Raw genomic sequence first — 15,600 nt, 5'->3', positions numbered from 1 at the left:
CAATGTTGTATGTTTTATACACTTCAGATATCCCAATAAACGACCGCTTGACTATGTTTTCTTTAGCCGATGGCACTGCAATAATCAGTCGCTCCAAGTGCCCAATTCAGGCAAATGCGCTCCTAGGAAACCATATTGAAGCTGTGGCCAACTGGCCCGCAAACTGGAGGATAAAGGTTAACGAGCAAAAATATAAGCACGTTACATTTACCCTAAACATAAGCAGCTGTTCGCCTTTGACACTGAACAACGTACAAATACCATAAAGCCATCATGTTACTTATCTAGGGGTTCACGTGGATAGGCGACTTACTTAGCGAAACCACATAGAGGCTAAAAGGACTTATCTTTTCATTGGCTTTTTAACTCTCGCTCACCCCTGAGTCTGGAGTATAAAGTCATTATATACAACACAATTTGAAAACCAATTTGGACTTAGATGTGAGCTGTGGGGCAACGCGAGTAGCAGCAACATCGCAATTATTCCTCGTGCACAATCAAAAATTCTTCGTACAATCACCGCAGCACCGTGGTATATCCGAAATGAGAACATCCAACGCGACTTAAGAATTCCAGACGTACGAACTGCAATAGAGCAACGAAGCGCGAAATATGCATTGAAACTTTCGGTTCACCCCATCCAACTAGCAAGATCGTTATTGCGTGTGAACAGGAGCTCAAGATTACGTACAAACGACTTACCAGCCGAGACGTAATATATTTAGGCCCAGTTAGAAAAATAATCATCCATGTAGGATGTAAATTAAGTGAGTAATTTAAGATTCGCGAACTTATTGTTAGGCTCTTATGCAGGGTAGATTCAATAAATAATAGTAATATTAGAAAAACAACAAAGCAGCGGAGGACCGATAGCATGCCCACCGATTAGAATTTAAGTGTGCTCTACCCAATCCACAAAAAGGGAGATCTCTAAATCTGCGCCAACTACCGTGGGATAAGCCTCCTCAACATCGCGTATAAGGTTCTATCGAGCGTATTGTGTGAAAGATTAATGCCCACCGTCAACAAACTGATTGGACCTTATCAGTGTGGCTTTAGACCTGGAAAATCAACAACCGACCAGATATTCACCATGCGCCAAATCTTGGAAAATACCCGGGAAAGGAGAATCGACGCACACCACCTCTTCGTCGATTCCAAAGCTGCTTTCGACAGCACGAAAAGGAGCTGCCTTTATTCCGCGATGTCTGAATTTGGTATACCCGTAAAACTAATACGGCTGTGTAAACTGACGTTGAACAACATCAAAAGCTCCATCAGGATCGGGAAGGATCTCTCCGAGCCGTTCGATAGGTTGCCTGAGCCATATGTAAAAGAAACGTTTCTGGCCACTCCCAACTGAATGGCGATCAGAGAACTTTCTTCACTTGTGTGAACTTCTACACATGACTCTATCCTTCATTAATCATCAGTTCCTTTTTTTATTTGTACATGCGTAATGAGTTTTACTATAAATTTCTAATACAATGCGGTATTTTAAGAATTTTTGGCTGATATGCAATTAAATGATATGTGTTCTTTCCATAATCCATAAAATTGTAATCCGTTCATTAATGAATGGGAATATTATTTACTTATTGTTTTGAATACATATTAACGTTATGAATATATATGTTGTAACGATGTGTAGCAAAAGGGAGATATACAGGTAGTAAAATGATAATTAATTGAGTGAAGCACATTCCCTATTCTCCATAATAATAAATCTGACTCTAAACGTTCATAATAAAGTAGCTGCTTAGGTACATAATTGGGTATGTACATCTCTAGCTCTCTTATTAGTTGTATCGCATTATAAAATTATGAAATTTATTAAGTAGTAATGAAATTATTAAGTTTATTTTAATTATTTTAAATTAATAATAAGGATATGAATCGGAGTGATATATACACTTAGTTCGTACTATTCATCTTTTCAATATAACAAAGAACGTGACCATACTTAAATATATTAAAGAAATATATTTTTTAGGAATTGTGGAGAGATGTCTAAAGAGTATTCTGCTGATTCAGCCAGTCCATGCGGTGTTCATTCACATTCACAGGTAAACACATGAACATACATAAGATATGTAGTAGTTTATAAGTAATTTATTATAAGGCAAAAAATTGTACACATGTAAATATAAATTTGTAAATGCACTATTTTTTTGTTGTATTATTATATTCGAAATATTAGCCAGCTGTCCTGTTCCTTGCAACAGCCATTTTGTTTGGTACGCGTTCTATTGCTAGAACTCTGAGCAAATAAAATGTGCTATAATTAATAAGACAATAAGGAAAATGAAATTGTCCGTTAACAGATTAAACTTTGTTGTTACCCAAAATCAAAGGTATTAGTTTGCTTCTTATACCTTTAACTGGGTTATTTCAAATTGAAATATTTTTTAAATTTTAAAATAAATTTCTTAAATGCAAAACTATTTCGTAACATTTTAATACTTTTTATATTTTTATAATAAATAATTTGAGTTGTTACAAGGATAAAATAACACAAACATATTTAAAAGACTATGGCAACCAACCAACTTTAAATATATGACTACAAAGTTGTCGCAACATTTTCCCTATAAATGTGAGTTATAATAGATATAATAATTATTGTTAACTGCAATTAACTTTAAAATATACCTGATGCTAATAGATATATTTATCAACTGTCCCAATAACTGAGGATAATTTCGAAGAATAAAATTCATCGTTAGAGCCTCATATTATTATTAAGGCATTGACTAAAGTACGAGGGCTGCTATATATATTTCTGGCCTAGGCAACACTAAGTGTTGCCAGGTGCAATCTGACATTTCCATTGGAAAGTTTGACATTTTTTAGCATAACATCACTCAGAACGTTTTGTCATTTAATCGTGAATTGTTTTATTTACAGGAAATTAAAAAATTCATCTCGGCCAAAAAATGGAATTAACTCGTGAACATTTTCGTGCGATCATTTTTCACAACTTTCGACGTGGATTATCACGGCAAGAGTGCATCGATGAACTAAAATCTTTGTATGGCTATGAAGCACCATCCTATAGCACTGTGAAAAACTGGTACAACGAATTCAATCGTGGCCGACGCTCGCTCAAAGACGAATTCCGTGAAGGTCGTCCAAAAACAGCCGTTGTGCCAGAAAACATCGATGCCGTACGTGAACTGATAATGCAAGACCGTCATGTAACATACCGTACGAGCCAAATCCAACGAAAGTTGTTCGTGGAAGAATCACTTCGAAGCAAATGGTCGCCTGTTTCTTCGGCAAAACTGGTCATGTGGCGACTGTTCCGCTTGAGCTGCGTAGGACGGTCAATTCTGAGTGGTACACCACCATTTGTCTTCGGAGAAATTCGAAAAACGAACAAGAGAAGACGAATCATTGTGCACCATGACAATGCGAGCTCTCACACATCGGCTCAAACCAGCGCCTTTTTGCCCGGCCAAAACGTCTAATTGATGGGTCATCAGCCGTACAGCCCTGACTTGCCACCCAATGACTTCTTTTTATTCCCACACATCAAGAAAATAATGCGTGGTCAACGATTTTCGTCGCCAGAAGATGCTGTTGAAGCATTCAAAAACCATTTTTTGGAGGTGTCTCAATCGGAGTGGAAAAAGTGCTTCGAAAATTGGTTTAAGCGCATGCAAAAGTGTATAAATCTTGATGGAGAATATTTTGAAAAACAATGAAACCATTTTCGTTGATAAATATTCCTATTTTCATTATTAGGCCAGAAATATATATAGCAGCCCTCGTATGATTGCGGTTCAGCCCAATTTTCTACCTGGAAAGTGAACTTTCCATGTTCTCTTCCTACATCTTCAATTGGCTATCTGCCATTATGGTATGCTGCCTTTAGGGCTTAATTAGCACTGGTTTGATTTTGATACTCTATCGTATGCTATAGTGGAGCATTCCCATTTCTAACGCATGTTCTCCAAATGGCCAGTTTCCTGTTATGGTAGCTGTAAGCCTGTATATACTTTTCCTGGAACTGTGTATGTACTTAGTCCTTGGTTTTTGCACTGTCGTAATTTTGCCATGTCTGTTTCGTTATCCTGTATTTGATTGTAGATCTCCATCTATTCTGCGCTGTTTGTTTTCCTGGTTATGTAGATCGTGAGAATTGTCCTCACATACTAAACATTTTCTCCATTCTCGTCTGGAGGGTATTCCCTTCTGGAAGTTCCTATTGAAGTCCAACCCCAGGAGGATATGTTGGTTGCTGGAGCATGCTTAGCGCATCATCCGATAACTTTTGCACATGCCGCTCTCGGAATTCCATTTAACTTCTTGTTATTATATTGTTTATACTACCAAACCAGTAAGGATTGGTGTAATGACGGACGTCTATATCCACAGATATATGCGGTTTTAGGCCCCAGTTCCTGCTGAGTATCCTTTTGCACGTATAATACGCTAAATAAGCTTTCCTAATGCGTTTCTCAAAATTTATTTCAGTTTGGTATCTACCTCGACCCCAAATTTTTTGCTGTGGGGGATAGAGGAATCGTAGTACCATCGAGTGAGAGAAGTTTAAATTGAGGTTTTTTCGTTTATGGCATCAACTTCGTCTTACCAGGGTTAACACCTAGTCCATTTTTCTCTTTCTTTCTTTCTTCTTGTTATTATATTGTTTATACTACCAAACCAGTAAGGATTGGTGTAATGACGGACGTCTATGTATATCCACAGATATATGCGGTTTTAGGCCCCAGTTCCTGCTGAGTATCCTTTTGCACGTATAATACGCTAAATAAGCTTTCCTAATGCGTTTCTCAAAATTTATTTCAGTTTGGTATCTACCTCGACCCCAAATTTTTTGCTGTGGGGGATAGAGGAATCGTAGTACCATCGAGTGAGAGAAGTTTAAATTGAGGTTTTTTCGTTTATGGCATCAACTTCGTCTTACCAGGGTTAACACCTAGTCCATTTTTCGTGGCCAATAAGTGTCAGCTTTGCAAGGCTTCTTCCATAATCTCACTAATTGAGGAGGGAAACGGCCCCGATGCCATTAGTACTATGTCAAACACCTCCCTGAGAAGTCTCTGTTCTTACATAATTTGTTCGTGTTACTGAATTGAATCCATCTGCATACCATGCTGTCTACGCAGCTCTGTGTCAGAAACTCTACGACGCACATAGGAGCATTTGGTCTCAAAAACCGGACAAAATTATTTAAAGTGATTTTATGAATGAAAATGCATGATTAAATATAATAATGCAATATATTAAACTAAAACAAGTAAGGAAGCACTAAGTTCGGATGCAACCGAACATTTTATATTGAATATATTTGAAAAGCGGGTAGTGCCGGCCAGATTTTATCTATTTTTGCTCATCCCACATACTACTAATATTCTACATACTCAAAAAAATGTTTCCTCGGTTTCACTTAGGTGCCTTACATACAATCAGCAATCATATGGAGCAAGGTGAAGTGGATGTCCGAAAATCTTGGTAATAGTTATATATGTAGGTGCGGGGGGTTGTGTTGGAGAGGTCAAGCTTTCGCGCAATTGTATCTATTGGGTTGTCAAAAAATTCTTGCGGTATTTTTATAGAATTTTTTTTTTTTTACTGAAATTGAAATGAATTTTTGATGACTCATGCCCAGCTCTTGACCGATGCTACGGCTGCTACTATGGCGGTCTTTTTCAACCAATTCTTTACTGGCGTAGACACCGCTTACGCGATTATAACCGAGTCAACAACAGCGCGCCAGTCGTTTCTTATCTTCACTACGTGGCGCCAATTGGATATTCCAAGCGAGGCCAGGTCCTTCTCCACTTGGTCCTTCCAACGGAGTGGAGGTCTTCCTCTTCCTCTGCTTCCCGCGGCGGGTACTGCGTCGAATACTTTCAGAGCTGGAGTGTTTTCATCCATCCGGACAACATGACCTAGCCAGCGTAGCCGCTGTCTTTTAATTCGCTGAACTATGTCAATGTCGTCGTATATCTCGTACAGCTCATCGTTCCATCGAATGCGATATTCGCCGTGGCCAACGCGCAAAGGACCATAAATCTTTCGCAGAACTTTTCTCTTGAAAACTCGCAACGTCGACTCATCGGTTGTTGTCATCGTCCAAGCCTCTGCACCATAGCAGGACGGGAATTATGAGCGATTTATAGAGTTTGGTTTTTGTTCGTCGAGAGAGGCCTTTACTTTTCAATTGTCTACTCAGTCCGAAGTAGTACCTGTTGGCAAGAGTAATCCTGCGTTGGATTTCCAGGCTGACAACTTCAAAGTTATGACTGTCAACAGTGACGTGAGAGCCAAGTCGCGAGTGCGACGACTGTTTGTTTGATGACAGGAGATATTTCGTCTTGCTCTCGTTCACTGCCAGACCCATTTGCGTTGCTTCCTTGTTCAGTCTGGAGAAAGCAGAACTAACGGCGCGGGTGTTGAGACCGATGACATCAATATCATCGGCATACGCCAGCAGCTGTACACTCTTATGAAAGATTGTACCTGCTCGATTCAGTTCTGCAGCTCTAATAATTTTCTCCAACAGCAGATTGAAAAAGTCGCTCGATAGGGAGTCGCCTTGTCTGAAACCTCGTTTCGGTATCGAACGGCTCGGAGAGGTCCTTCCCGATCCTGACGGAGCTTTTCGTGTTGCTCAACGTCAGTTTACACAGCCGTATTAGTTTTGCGGGGATACCAAATTCAGACATCGCGGCATAATGGCAGCTCCTTTTCGTGCTGTCGAAAGCAGCTTTGAAATCGACGAATAGGTGGTGAGTATCGATTTTCCTTTCACGGGTCTTTTCCAAGATTTGGCGCATGGTGAATATCTGGTCGGTTGTTGATTTACCAGGTCTGAAGCCACACTGATAAGGTCCAATCAGTTTGTTGACGGTGGGCTTTAATCTTTCACACAATACGCTCGATAGAACCTTGTACGCGATGTTGAGGAGGCTTATCCCACGGTAGTTGGCGCAGATTGTGGGGTCTCCTTTTTTATGGATAGGGCATAGCACACTTAAATTCCAATCGTTGGGCATGCTTTCATCCGACCATATTTTGCAAAGAAGCTGATGCATGCTCCTTATCAGTTCTTCGCCACCGTGTTTGAATAGCTCGGCCGGCAATCCGTCGGCCCCTGCCGCTTTGTTGTTCTTCAGGCGAGCAACTGCTATCCGAACTTCTTCATGGCCGGGTAATGGAACGTTTGCTCCATCGTCATCGATTGGGGAATCGGGTTCGCCTTCTCCTGGTGTTATGTGTTCACTGCCATTCAGCAGGCTGGAGAAGTGTTCCCTCCATAATCTAAGTATGCTCTGGGCATCGGTGGCTAGATCACCTTTGGGGGTTCTACAGGAGTATACTCCGGTCTTGAAACCTCCTGTAAGCCGCCGCATTTTTTCGTAGAATTTTCGAGCATTACCCCTGTCGGCCAGCTTATCAAGCTGTTCGTACTCACGCATTTCGGCCTCTTTCTTCTTCTGTCTGCAAATGCGTCTCGCTTCCCTCTTCAACTCTCGGTATCTATCCCATCCCGCACGTGTTGTGGTCGATCGTAACGTTGCGAGGTAGGCAGCCTGTTTTCTCTCCGCTGCGACACGGCACTCCTCGTCGTACCAGCTGTTCTTTTGCACTTTCCGAAAACCAATGGTTTGGTTGCAGCTGTACGTAAGGAGTTTGAAATGCCGTCCCACAGTTCCCTTATACCGAGTTGTTGACGAGTGCTCTCAGAGAACAGGAGTGCAAGCCGAGTAGAAAATCTTTCGGCTGTCGGTTGTGATTGCAGCTTCTCGACGTCGAACCTTCCTTGTGTTTGTTGGCATGCGTTTTTTGCTGCACAGAGGCGGGTGCGAATTTTGGCTGCAACAATATAGTGGTCCGAGTCGATGTTAGGACCTCGGAGCGCACGCACATCTAAAACACTGGAGACGTGTCTTCCGTCTATCACAACATGATCGATCTGGTTGGTAGTTTTTCGATCCGGAGACAGCCAGGTAGCTTGATGTATCATCTTATGCTGGAATCTAGTACTACAGATAACCATATTTCGGGCCCCGGCGAAGTCGATCAGCCTCAACCCATTTGGGGATGTTTCGTCGTGGAGGCTGAATTTACCGACCGTAGTGCCAAAGATACCTTCTTTGCCCACCCTGGCGTTGAAGTCGCCAAGCACGATTTTGACATCGTGGCGGGGGCATCTCTCATAAGTGCGCTCCAAGCACTCATAAAAAGCATCTTTGGTCACATCGTCCTTCTCTTCCGTCGGAGCGTGGGCGCAAATCACCGATATGTTGAAGAACCTCGCTTTGATGCGGATTGTGGCTAGACGTTCATTCTCCGGAGTGAATGATAGTAGTCGGCGACGGAGTCTCTCTCCCACCACGAATCCAACACCAAACTTGCGCTCATCGTAGTAATACTGTAAAATATGCCGTATTTTCTATTTATTTTGCTCCATGTTTGCGACGCTATAAAACTCACGAACGACTTAAAAGAAACGACAATCAATCAAACACGTGTTAGCCCGTGAAATGACCTTTCCAAAAAGGTATAGCATGACCCGATGCGACGAATAAAACTAGAACTACGCGCTTTCAGCGCCAACTAGCGAAAATACCGCAAGACTTTTTTGACAACCTACTATTTTAGACGCAAAGATACAGTGTTATGAATAAAATATGTTCTGCAATTTTCATTGAGACTTGGCTGAAATATTGGCGGATATATCCAACACAAAGTGACCTAGAAGTTCTAAAATCTTTATATTAGGTATGTGGGGGCTCAGGAAAGTATTAACCCGATTCAACCCATTTTTGACGCAATGAAATACTATTGTCAGAAAAGGATTCTGTGTGAATTTCAATTTCATATCTCACACATTGAACGATATTTTCGGGCAAAAGTCAACTAATGGTATCGGGTCCGCATGTTCGGTACCTAGGGGCTTGAACAGTTTTGGTTGGATTTGGACAATTATTGATCAAAAGGTGGCTTACTTTAAGGGAATTATTACCGCAAAATTTTATTCCGTTATAATAATTAATTCTTTATTCCTATACTGCAACGTGAAAGAATCAAATGGAATTTTGAATTGTGTTATATGGGAAGTATGCGTGGTTGTAGTCCGATTTCGCTCATTTTTACACAGTGACACAGGAAAATGAAAAGAATGTTACGTTCCAAATTTTGTCGAAATCGGTCAGTCCGGCCCCGAAATATGAGATTTCACCAGAAAGTGGGCGGTGCCACGCCCATTGTTCAATTCAGCTCGAATAATTTTCTCCAGCAGCAGCTTCTCGACGTCGAACCTTCCTTGTGTTTGCGAATCTGAGGTGCGAATCTTGGCTGCAACAATATAGTGGTTCGAGTCGATGTTAGGACCTCGGAGCGCACGCACATCTAAAACACTGGAGACGTGTCTTCCGTCTATCACAACATGATCGATCTGGTTGGTAGTTTTTCGATCCGGAGACTGCCAAGTAGCTTGATGAATCTTTATACTGGAATCTAGTACTACAGATAACCATATTTCGGGCCCCGGCGAAGTCGATCAGCCTCAACCCATTTGGAGATGTTTCCTTGTGGAGGCTGAATTTACCGACCATAGTGCCAAAGATACCTTCTTTGCCCACCCTGGCGTTGAAGTCGCCAAGCACGATTTTGACATCGTGGCGGGGGCATCTCTCATAATTGCGCTCCAAGCACTCATAAAAGGCATCTTTGGTCACATGGTCGTCATCAAAAGGGGGTCACTCATCCGAGGCTTGTTGTTTCCTTTCATTGGCTTGTTTTTTTTACGTTCCCAAACACAGCGCACAACCCTAAGTAGGGAATATTTCGCCTTCTCACTTTAGTCGCCTTCAAACGGATGTTCTTAGGCTACCCAGAGGATATTTGGTCAAAGACCGGAAGTCGTGAGCTGCTTGAGTCATATGTAAAAGAATCGTTTCTGGCCACTCCCAAGTGAATGCCGATCAGAGAAATTTCCTCACTTGCGTGAACTTCTACACATGACTCCATCCTCCCATGATTTAAATCGTTCAATTTCGGTCGCTTGCTTTTTTATTCCGGCTATTTAAAAAAAAATTTTTGGAATTATTCAGTGAAAACTTTATGTGTGTTTCAAACGAAGTGATCAATCACGTTTACTAATTGACTACTACGTAGGCTGCAATATATATCTCTGACGTAGGCAACACTAAGTGTTGCCAGGTGCAATCTGACATTTCCATTGGAAAGTTTGACATTTTTTAGCATAACATCACTCAGAACGTCAGAACGGATTAAAAAATTCATCTCGGCCAAAAAATGGAATTAACTCGTGAACATTTTCGTGCGATTATTTTTCACAACTTTCGACGTGGATTATCACGACAAGAGTACATCGATGAACTAAAATCTTTGTATGGCTAGAAGCACCATCCTATAGCACTGTGAAACCTGGTACAACGAATTCAATCGTGGCCGACGCGCGCTCAAAGACGAATTCCTTGAAGGTCGTCCAAAAACAGCCGTTGTGCCAGAAAACATCGATGCCGTACGTGAACTGATAATGCAAGACCGTCATGTAACATACCTTCAGATAGAGGCATGCCAATGCATTTCTCCCACCAGCATGCATTCGATATTGCATGAACACCTGGCCGTAAAAAAGGTTTGTTCTCGTTGGAATCCGCACAATTTGACAACCGCTCAAGAAAAGGCTCGTGTGGATTGGTGTAAAGAAATACTGAAAAAATACGATCGCGGTGCTTCAAAAGACGTTTATAAGATCGTCACAAGTGACGAATCATGGCTCTATGCATATGAGCCCGAATGAAAACAGCAATCGACCGTGTGGGTTTTCCAGGACAAGCCAAATCCAACGAAAAAAAAAAAAACATTTTCGTTGATAAATATGCCTATTTACATTATTAGACCAGAAATATATATAGCAACCCTCGTACATGCAGGGTAGTTTCTGTTTATCGATCCTTAATTTATGCATGTTGTGCAGTCGATACATGATTGATCTATTGTGTATATCCATTAGTCTCTCTAGGGCCTTCAGTATGAAGGAGGTGAAGCTTATGGGCTAAAGTCTTTGGCATTATCGTGTGTTCTCTTTGGTTTTGGTATGAACACCACCCAGACCCTTTTCTATTCTACTATTTCTTTGTTGACAATGAGACCGGACTGGTCTACCTTGCTTGTTTGAACATCTACTGTAGAGGTCCTAGGAAGTGCGTGTTCATTAGAACTTCAAGTTATTCTCCAGCAGAGGAGGTCCAAGCGTTTACCTATGTCTTCAAATATGCAATATTGGTATGTTCTTTGGATATATATATATATATATATATTGCAATTTCTATTGATAAAGAGAAAGACGTCCATGTCTGCCTTTGTTTTTCTGGCGGCTTGTTTGTATGCCTTCATGATATCTTTATAAGGCTGCCAAATTTTAGTCTTATAACTTTCATTGAAGGCCTTCCTTAGTTGGATTCTTAAGGTCATTGTACCACCATGGAGAGGACTTGCGTTTCTTCAGCACAGTCAAAGATGTTGATTTGTTAAAAGAGTTCATCGCTATTTTAATTTTTTCTGTTCTTCTAGGATTTCGATATTGGATGCGAGTGCTGGATTTCTCGCTAATGCTGAAAAGTACAGAGGAGGGGTCAGGCATAGATAGCTCCTCGGGGACCTTCCAGTCATCAGCGATCAAGCTATCTGTTTCCGTTGATAGTATGAGATACAGTACTTTCTCCCACCCTGAAAATCTATCCGAACTAGGGAATATGAATGCTGGTTTATCGCCTCTATTACAAGTGCCTTAATTGCTATTTAAAAGTATTGTAAGTGTGACTCTCCTGTGATGTTCGTACAAGAGCTTCTTCATAGATTGGTTTCCCCCTTTAATAAGTTGCCACTCGTCTATCCCGAGAATAGATGTTTTTTTAGCTTTATACACCAGATGAGTTTTTCGCCCAGCTCTTTAGTGGGAATGAGCTTCAGTTTAATTCCTTCAAATGCGTCGCTGATTTTAGCAACGCTACCCATTAAGAGGTTCAAGGAGGTCTGATCCGCACATTTGATTACCCCTAAACCCCTAAGAATTTCGGAAGAGTCAAACTCAGGATGGGAACTTGCCGTACGTAGCTGAGAACTAGATTCGCCAACCTAACCATCTCTCCTAAATGGTGTTTGGCGAGGAGGAGCACTCGTCCATGATGGGTACTGGAAGTCTGCCATACCACTGAAAGGCCTTGCTGTATTTTTGGCAGGGTTTCCAGCGAGTCGTTATGGGAACGGTTCCTCTTCTGTTAGCTGCTCTGCCTTATATTTTCTGCAGAAAGTTGCAATGGCTTCATTTTCAGGAAACTTTTGTACTCCACTATTTGCGTCAACCAAGGTGCCGGCAGCCTGATCTTTGACGATTTCTCAAGTGCAAAAACTGCTCTCTGTACAGGCTTTTCCTCATTTGATTTTGAGATCGCTGTATTTCACCTGTGGCAGCCAGAGTACTTCGATTGGTATTCACGGCCGCCTTACAGGTGAATAATTCCATATATAGGTTTTGGCTGCTTTGGCTGGTAACCTTTTTTTGTTTTTACTGATGTCACTACTGGTGTACTGTGGCTGGACCAGCCGGTAGTACTCTACCGTCCTCTGACTGTCGAGTCCACGATCTGGTATTGGTCGCTGTGCCGTGGGGAAGGAGCTCCAGTCATGGTAAGCAGTACATCCGAAATGGGAACGCACATTACTTTTACGAGCTAAGAGATGGATAAATAAATCCTCTGTTTTACGACAGTCCTTCCCTTGTGTGACCGCACCAATACCACCCTAAGCCAAAGTGTTGAGGCACTCGTGCTAGTGGCTAAATGCGGGTGGAAATTGAATAGCTGATCGCGAACAGTCTCCTACAATGCCAGGGCAGGTGGCAGGTTCTCAAATCCTTCTTTACGCATACCGGCTCTGCAGACGAGTGGCTAACTCTTTTCGGCTAATTTCTTCTTTACTGGTTTAGACACTGCCTCCGCGGTTATAGCCGGGTTAACAATAGCGCGCCAGTCGTTTCTCCCTTTTGCTATGTACCTGTGCCCAAAAAATAAGGTGATATTACAATTTTTTTAGGTTGGTAGTACTGTCAGTCACATTTATGTCAAATTTCATGTAAAAATATTCATTAGTGTTTGAGATACGTGTTTTTGTGAGCTGCTAAAAGTGAGTTTTTGGTTTTTTGCGATGTCGAAATTTGTTGAGCAAAGAATTTGCATTAAATTTTGTTTACGGAATCAATTTTCTGCTGCGGATATGTTGAGGATGGTGCAGAAAGCCTTTGGTGATGAGGCCATGTCTAAAAAAAAGTTTACAAGTGGTATAGTGAGTTCCAAGCCGGCCGGGAACGTGTCGAAGACGAAGAGCGTTCAGGGCGACCATCAATCTCAACCGACGAAGCTCACGTTCAACAAATCAAAGATTTGGTGTTGAAAAACCGTCGATTAACAATTAGAGACCTCGCTGATGAAGTTGGCATATCGAAAGGCCCAGCCAATACCATTTTGAAGGATGTTTTGGGCCTCAAGCTCGTCAAATCTCGACTGACATTGAATTTTTTGGAAAAAAGGCGTCGCGTTGAAGTGTGTGAAACGATGCTTTCCGACTACCAGGGTGTCATGAAATGCATTACAACTGGCGATGAGACTTGGATCTATGCTTACGACTCCGAAACAACCGATCAATCGAGCGAATATCGTGCCAAAAGATAGCCGAAACCAAAAAAATCGCGCCAAAGTCGCTCAAAAATCAAGGTCATGTTGACTGCTTTCTTCGATTATCGTGGTGTTGTGCATTATGAATTTCTTCCCACCGGTCAAACAGTCAACAAGGAATATTATTTGAACCTTATGCCTCGTTTGCGTTCGCTATCCGCTTAAAAAGGCCGGAATTGTGGAAAGACAATTCTGGGTTTTTACACCACGATAATGCACCATTCCATACTGCCCTCGTAATTCGTGATCATTTCGCCAAAAACTCAACCCATATCGTTCCGCAACCACCGTATTCACCTGATCTGGCGCCGTACGACTTCTGGCTGTTCACCAAGCTCAAAAGACCGCTCCGGGACACCGTTTTTATACGATAGAGGAGATTCAAGCCGCAGCGAAGAATAAATAAAGAATTTTAAAAATAAATACAATGTTCCAAGCGAAACAAGGTCCTTTTCCACTTAGTACTTCAAAGGGAGTGAAAGTCTTCCTCTTCTCTGCTTCCGGCGGGTACTGCGGAATAATTTAAGAGCTGGAGCCTTTTCGTCCATTCGGACAACATGGCCTAGCCAGAGTAGCTGCTGCCTCTTAATTCGCTGAACTCGTAACGTCAACTCATCAGATGTTGTCATCGTCTATGCCTCTGCACCATATAGCAGGACGGGAATAATGAGTGACATATAGAGTTTAGTTCTTGTTCATCGAGAGAGGACTTTACTTCTCAATCGCTTACTTAGTCCGAATAGCACCTATTGGCAAGAGTTATTCTGCGTTGGATTTCGATGCTGACAGTATTGCGGGTGTTGATGGACGGAACTATCAACGATTTCAAAGTTATGAAGTGGGATCCTAGTCGCGAGTGCGACGACTGTTTTTTTTATGACAGGAGATATTTCGTCTTGCCCTCGTTCACTACCAGACCCATTTGCCTCGCCTCCTTAACATTTGGGGAAAGCAGAACAAACGGTGCGGTCGTTGAGGCCAATTATATCGATATCATCGGCATACGCGTGGTCAGAGGACAATTTTCAGAGCCGTATAAGATTTGCGGGGATACCAAATTCAGAGATCGCAGCATAGAGGCAGCTGAATTTCGTCCTGTCAAAAGCAGCTTTAAATTCGACGAAGAAGTGGTGTGTGTTGATTCTCTTTTCACTGGTCTTTTCCAAGATTTGACTCATGGTGATTATCTGGTTAGTTATTGATTTTCCACGCCAAAAGCCCGACTGATAACGTCCAATCAGTTTGTTAACGGTAGACTTTACTTTCACACAATACGTTCGGTAGAACCTTATATGCGATATTGAGGAGACTTATCCTACGTTAGTTGGCGCAGATTGTGGGGTCTCCCATTTTGGGGATGAAGTCATGTGCAAAAGTTTACGCAAGTAAGGAAAGTTCTCTGATTGCCCTTCACTTGGAAGTGGCTAGAAACGATTTTACATATGGCTCAAACAGGTCACGACTTCCTAGACCAAGTATCGTCTGGATAGCCAAAGAACATCCGTTTCAATGCGAGCTAAAGTGAGAAGGCAAAACATTCTCTCCACAGGGTTGTGAGCTGGGTTTGGGAGCCGCCATGTAAAAAAATCTCCCAATGAAAAATTTCCAACAGCCTCGAATGAGAGACCCTCCTTTTCGGCTTTAATAGTGGTACCAAATATGAACGACAACATTAACAAAAACAACAAATAGCACTTCGGCGACTAACGCTTCGAAAAGGACGACGACTGACATTACGACCTATCGGATTCCTATAACGTAGAGCATGGAGCTCTTGCAGTAGATATCTAGGTGCTATATGGTGAAGGTTCTCTCTCAAACAGGTCTATATTAAGCAATATATTTTACTAGAAAGAAATCACCA

General features: G+C 41.8%; 1 protein-coding gene across 1 annotated transcript in view; it reads left to right on the top strand.

The window, feature by feature from the left end:
- LOC105228784 (peptidylglycine alpha-hydroxylating monooxygenase) overlaps positions 1 to 15,600 on the top strand; it is a 95,188-nt gene that overhangs the window by 67,930 nt on the left and 11,658 nt on the right. Inside the window, exon 4 of the mRNA XM_049451376.1 lies at positions 1,994 to 2,066. Coding sequence (XP_049307333.1) covers positions 1,994 to 2,066 — 73 coding nt within the window. The remainder of the gene's footprint in view (positions 1 to 1,993; positions 2,067 to 15,600) is intronic.

This window comes from Bactrocera dorsalis, chromosome 3, assembly GCF_023373825.1.
Source record: "Bactrocera dorsalis isolate Fly_Bdor chromosome 3, ASM2337382v1, whole genome shotgun sequence".
NCBI lineage: Eukaryota > Metazoa > Arthropoda > Insecta > Diptera > Tephritidae > Bactrocera > Bactrocera dorsalis.
Note: the sequence above shows the minus strand (reverse complement) of the source record. Positions and strands in the feature narration are given on the sequence as shown.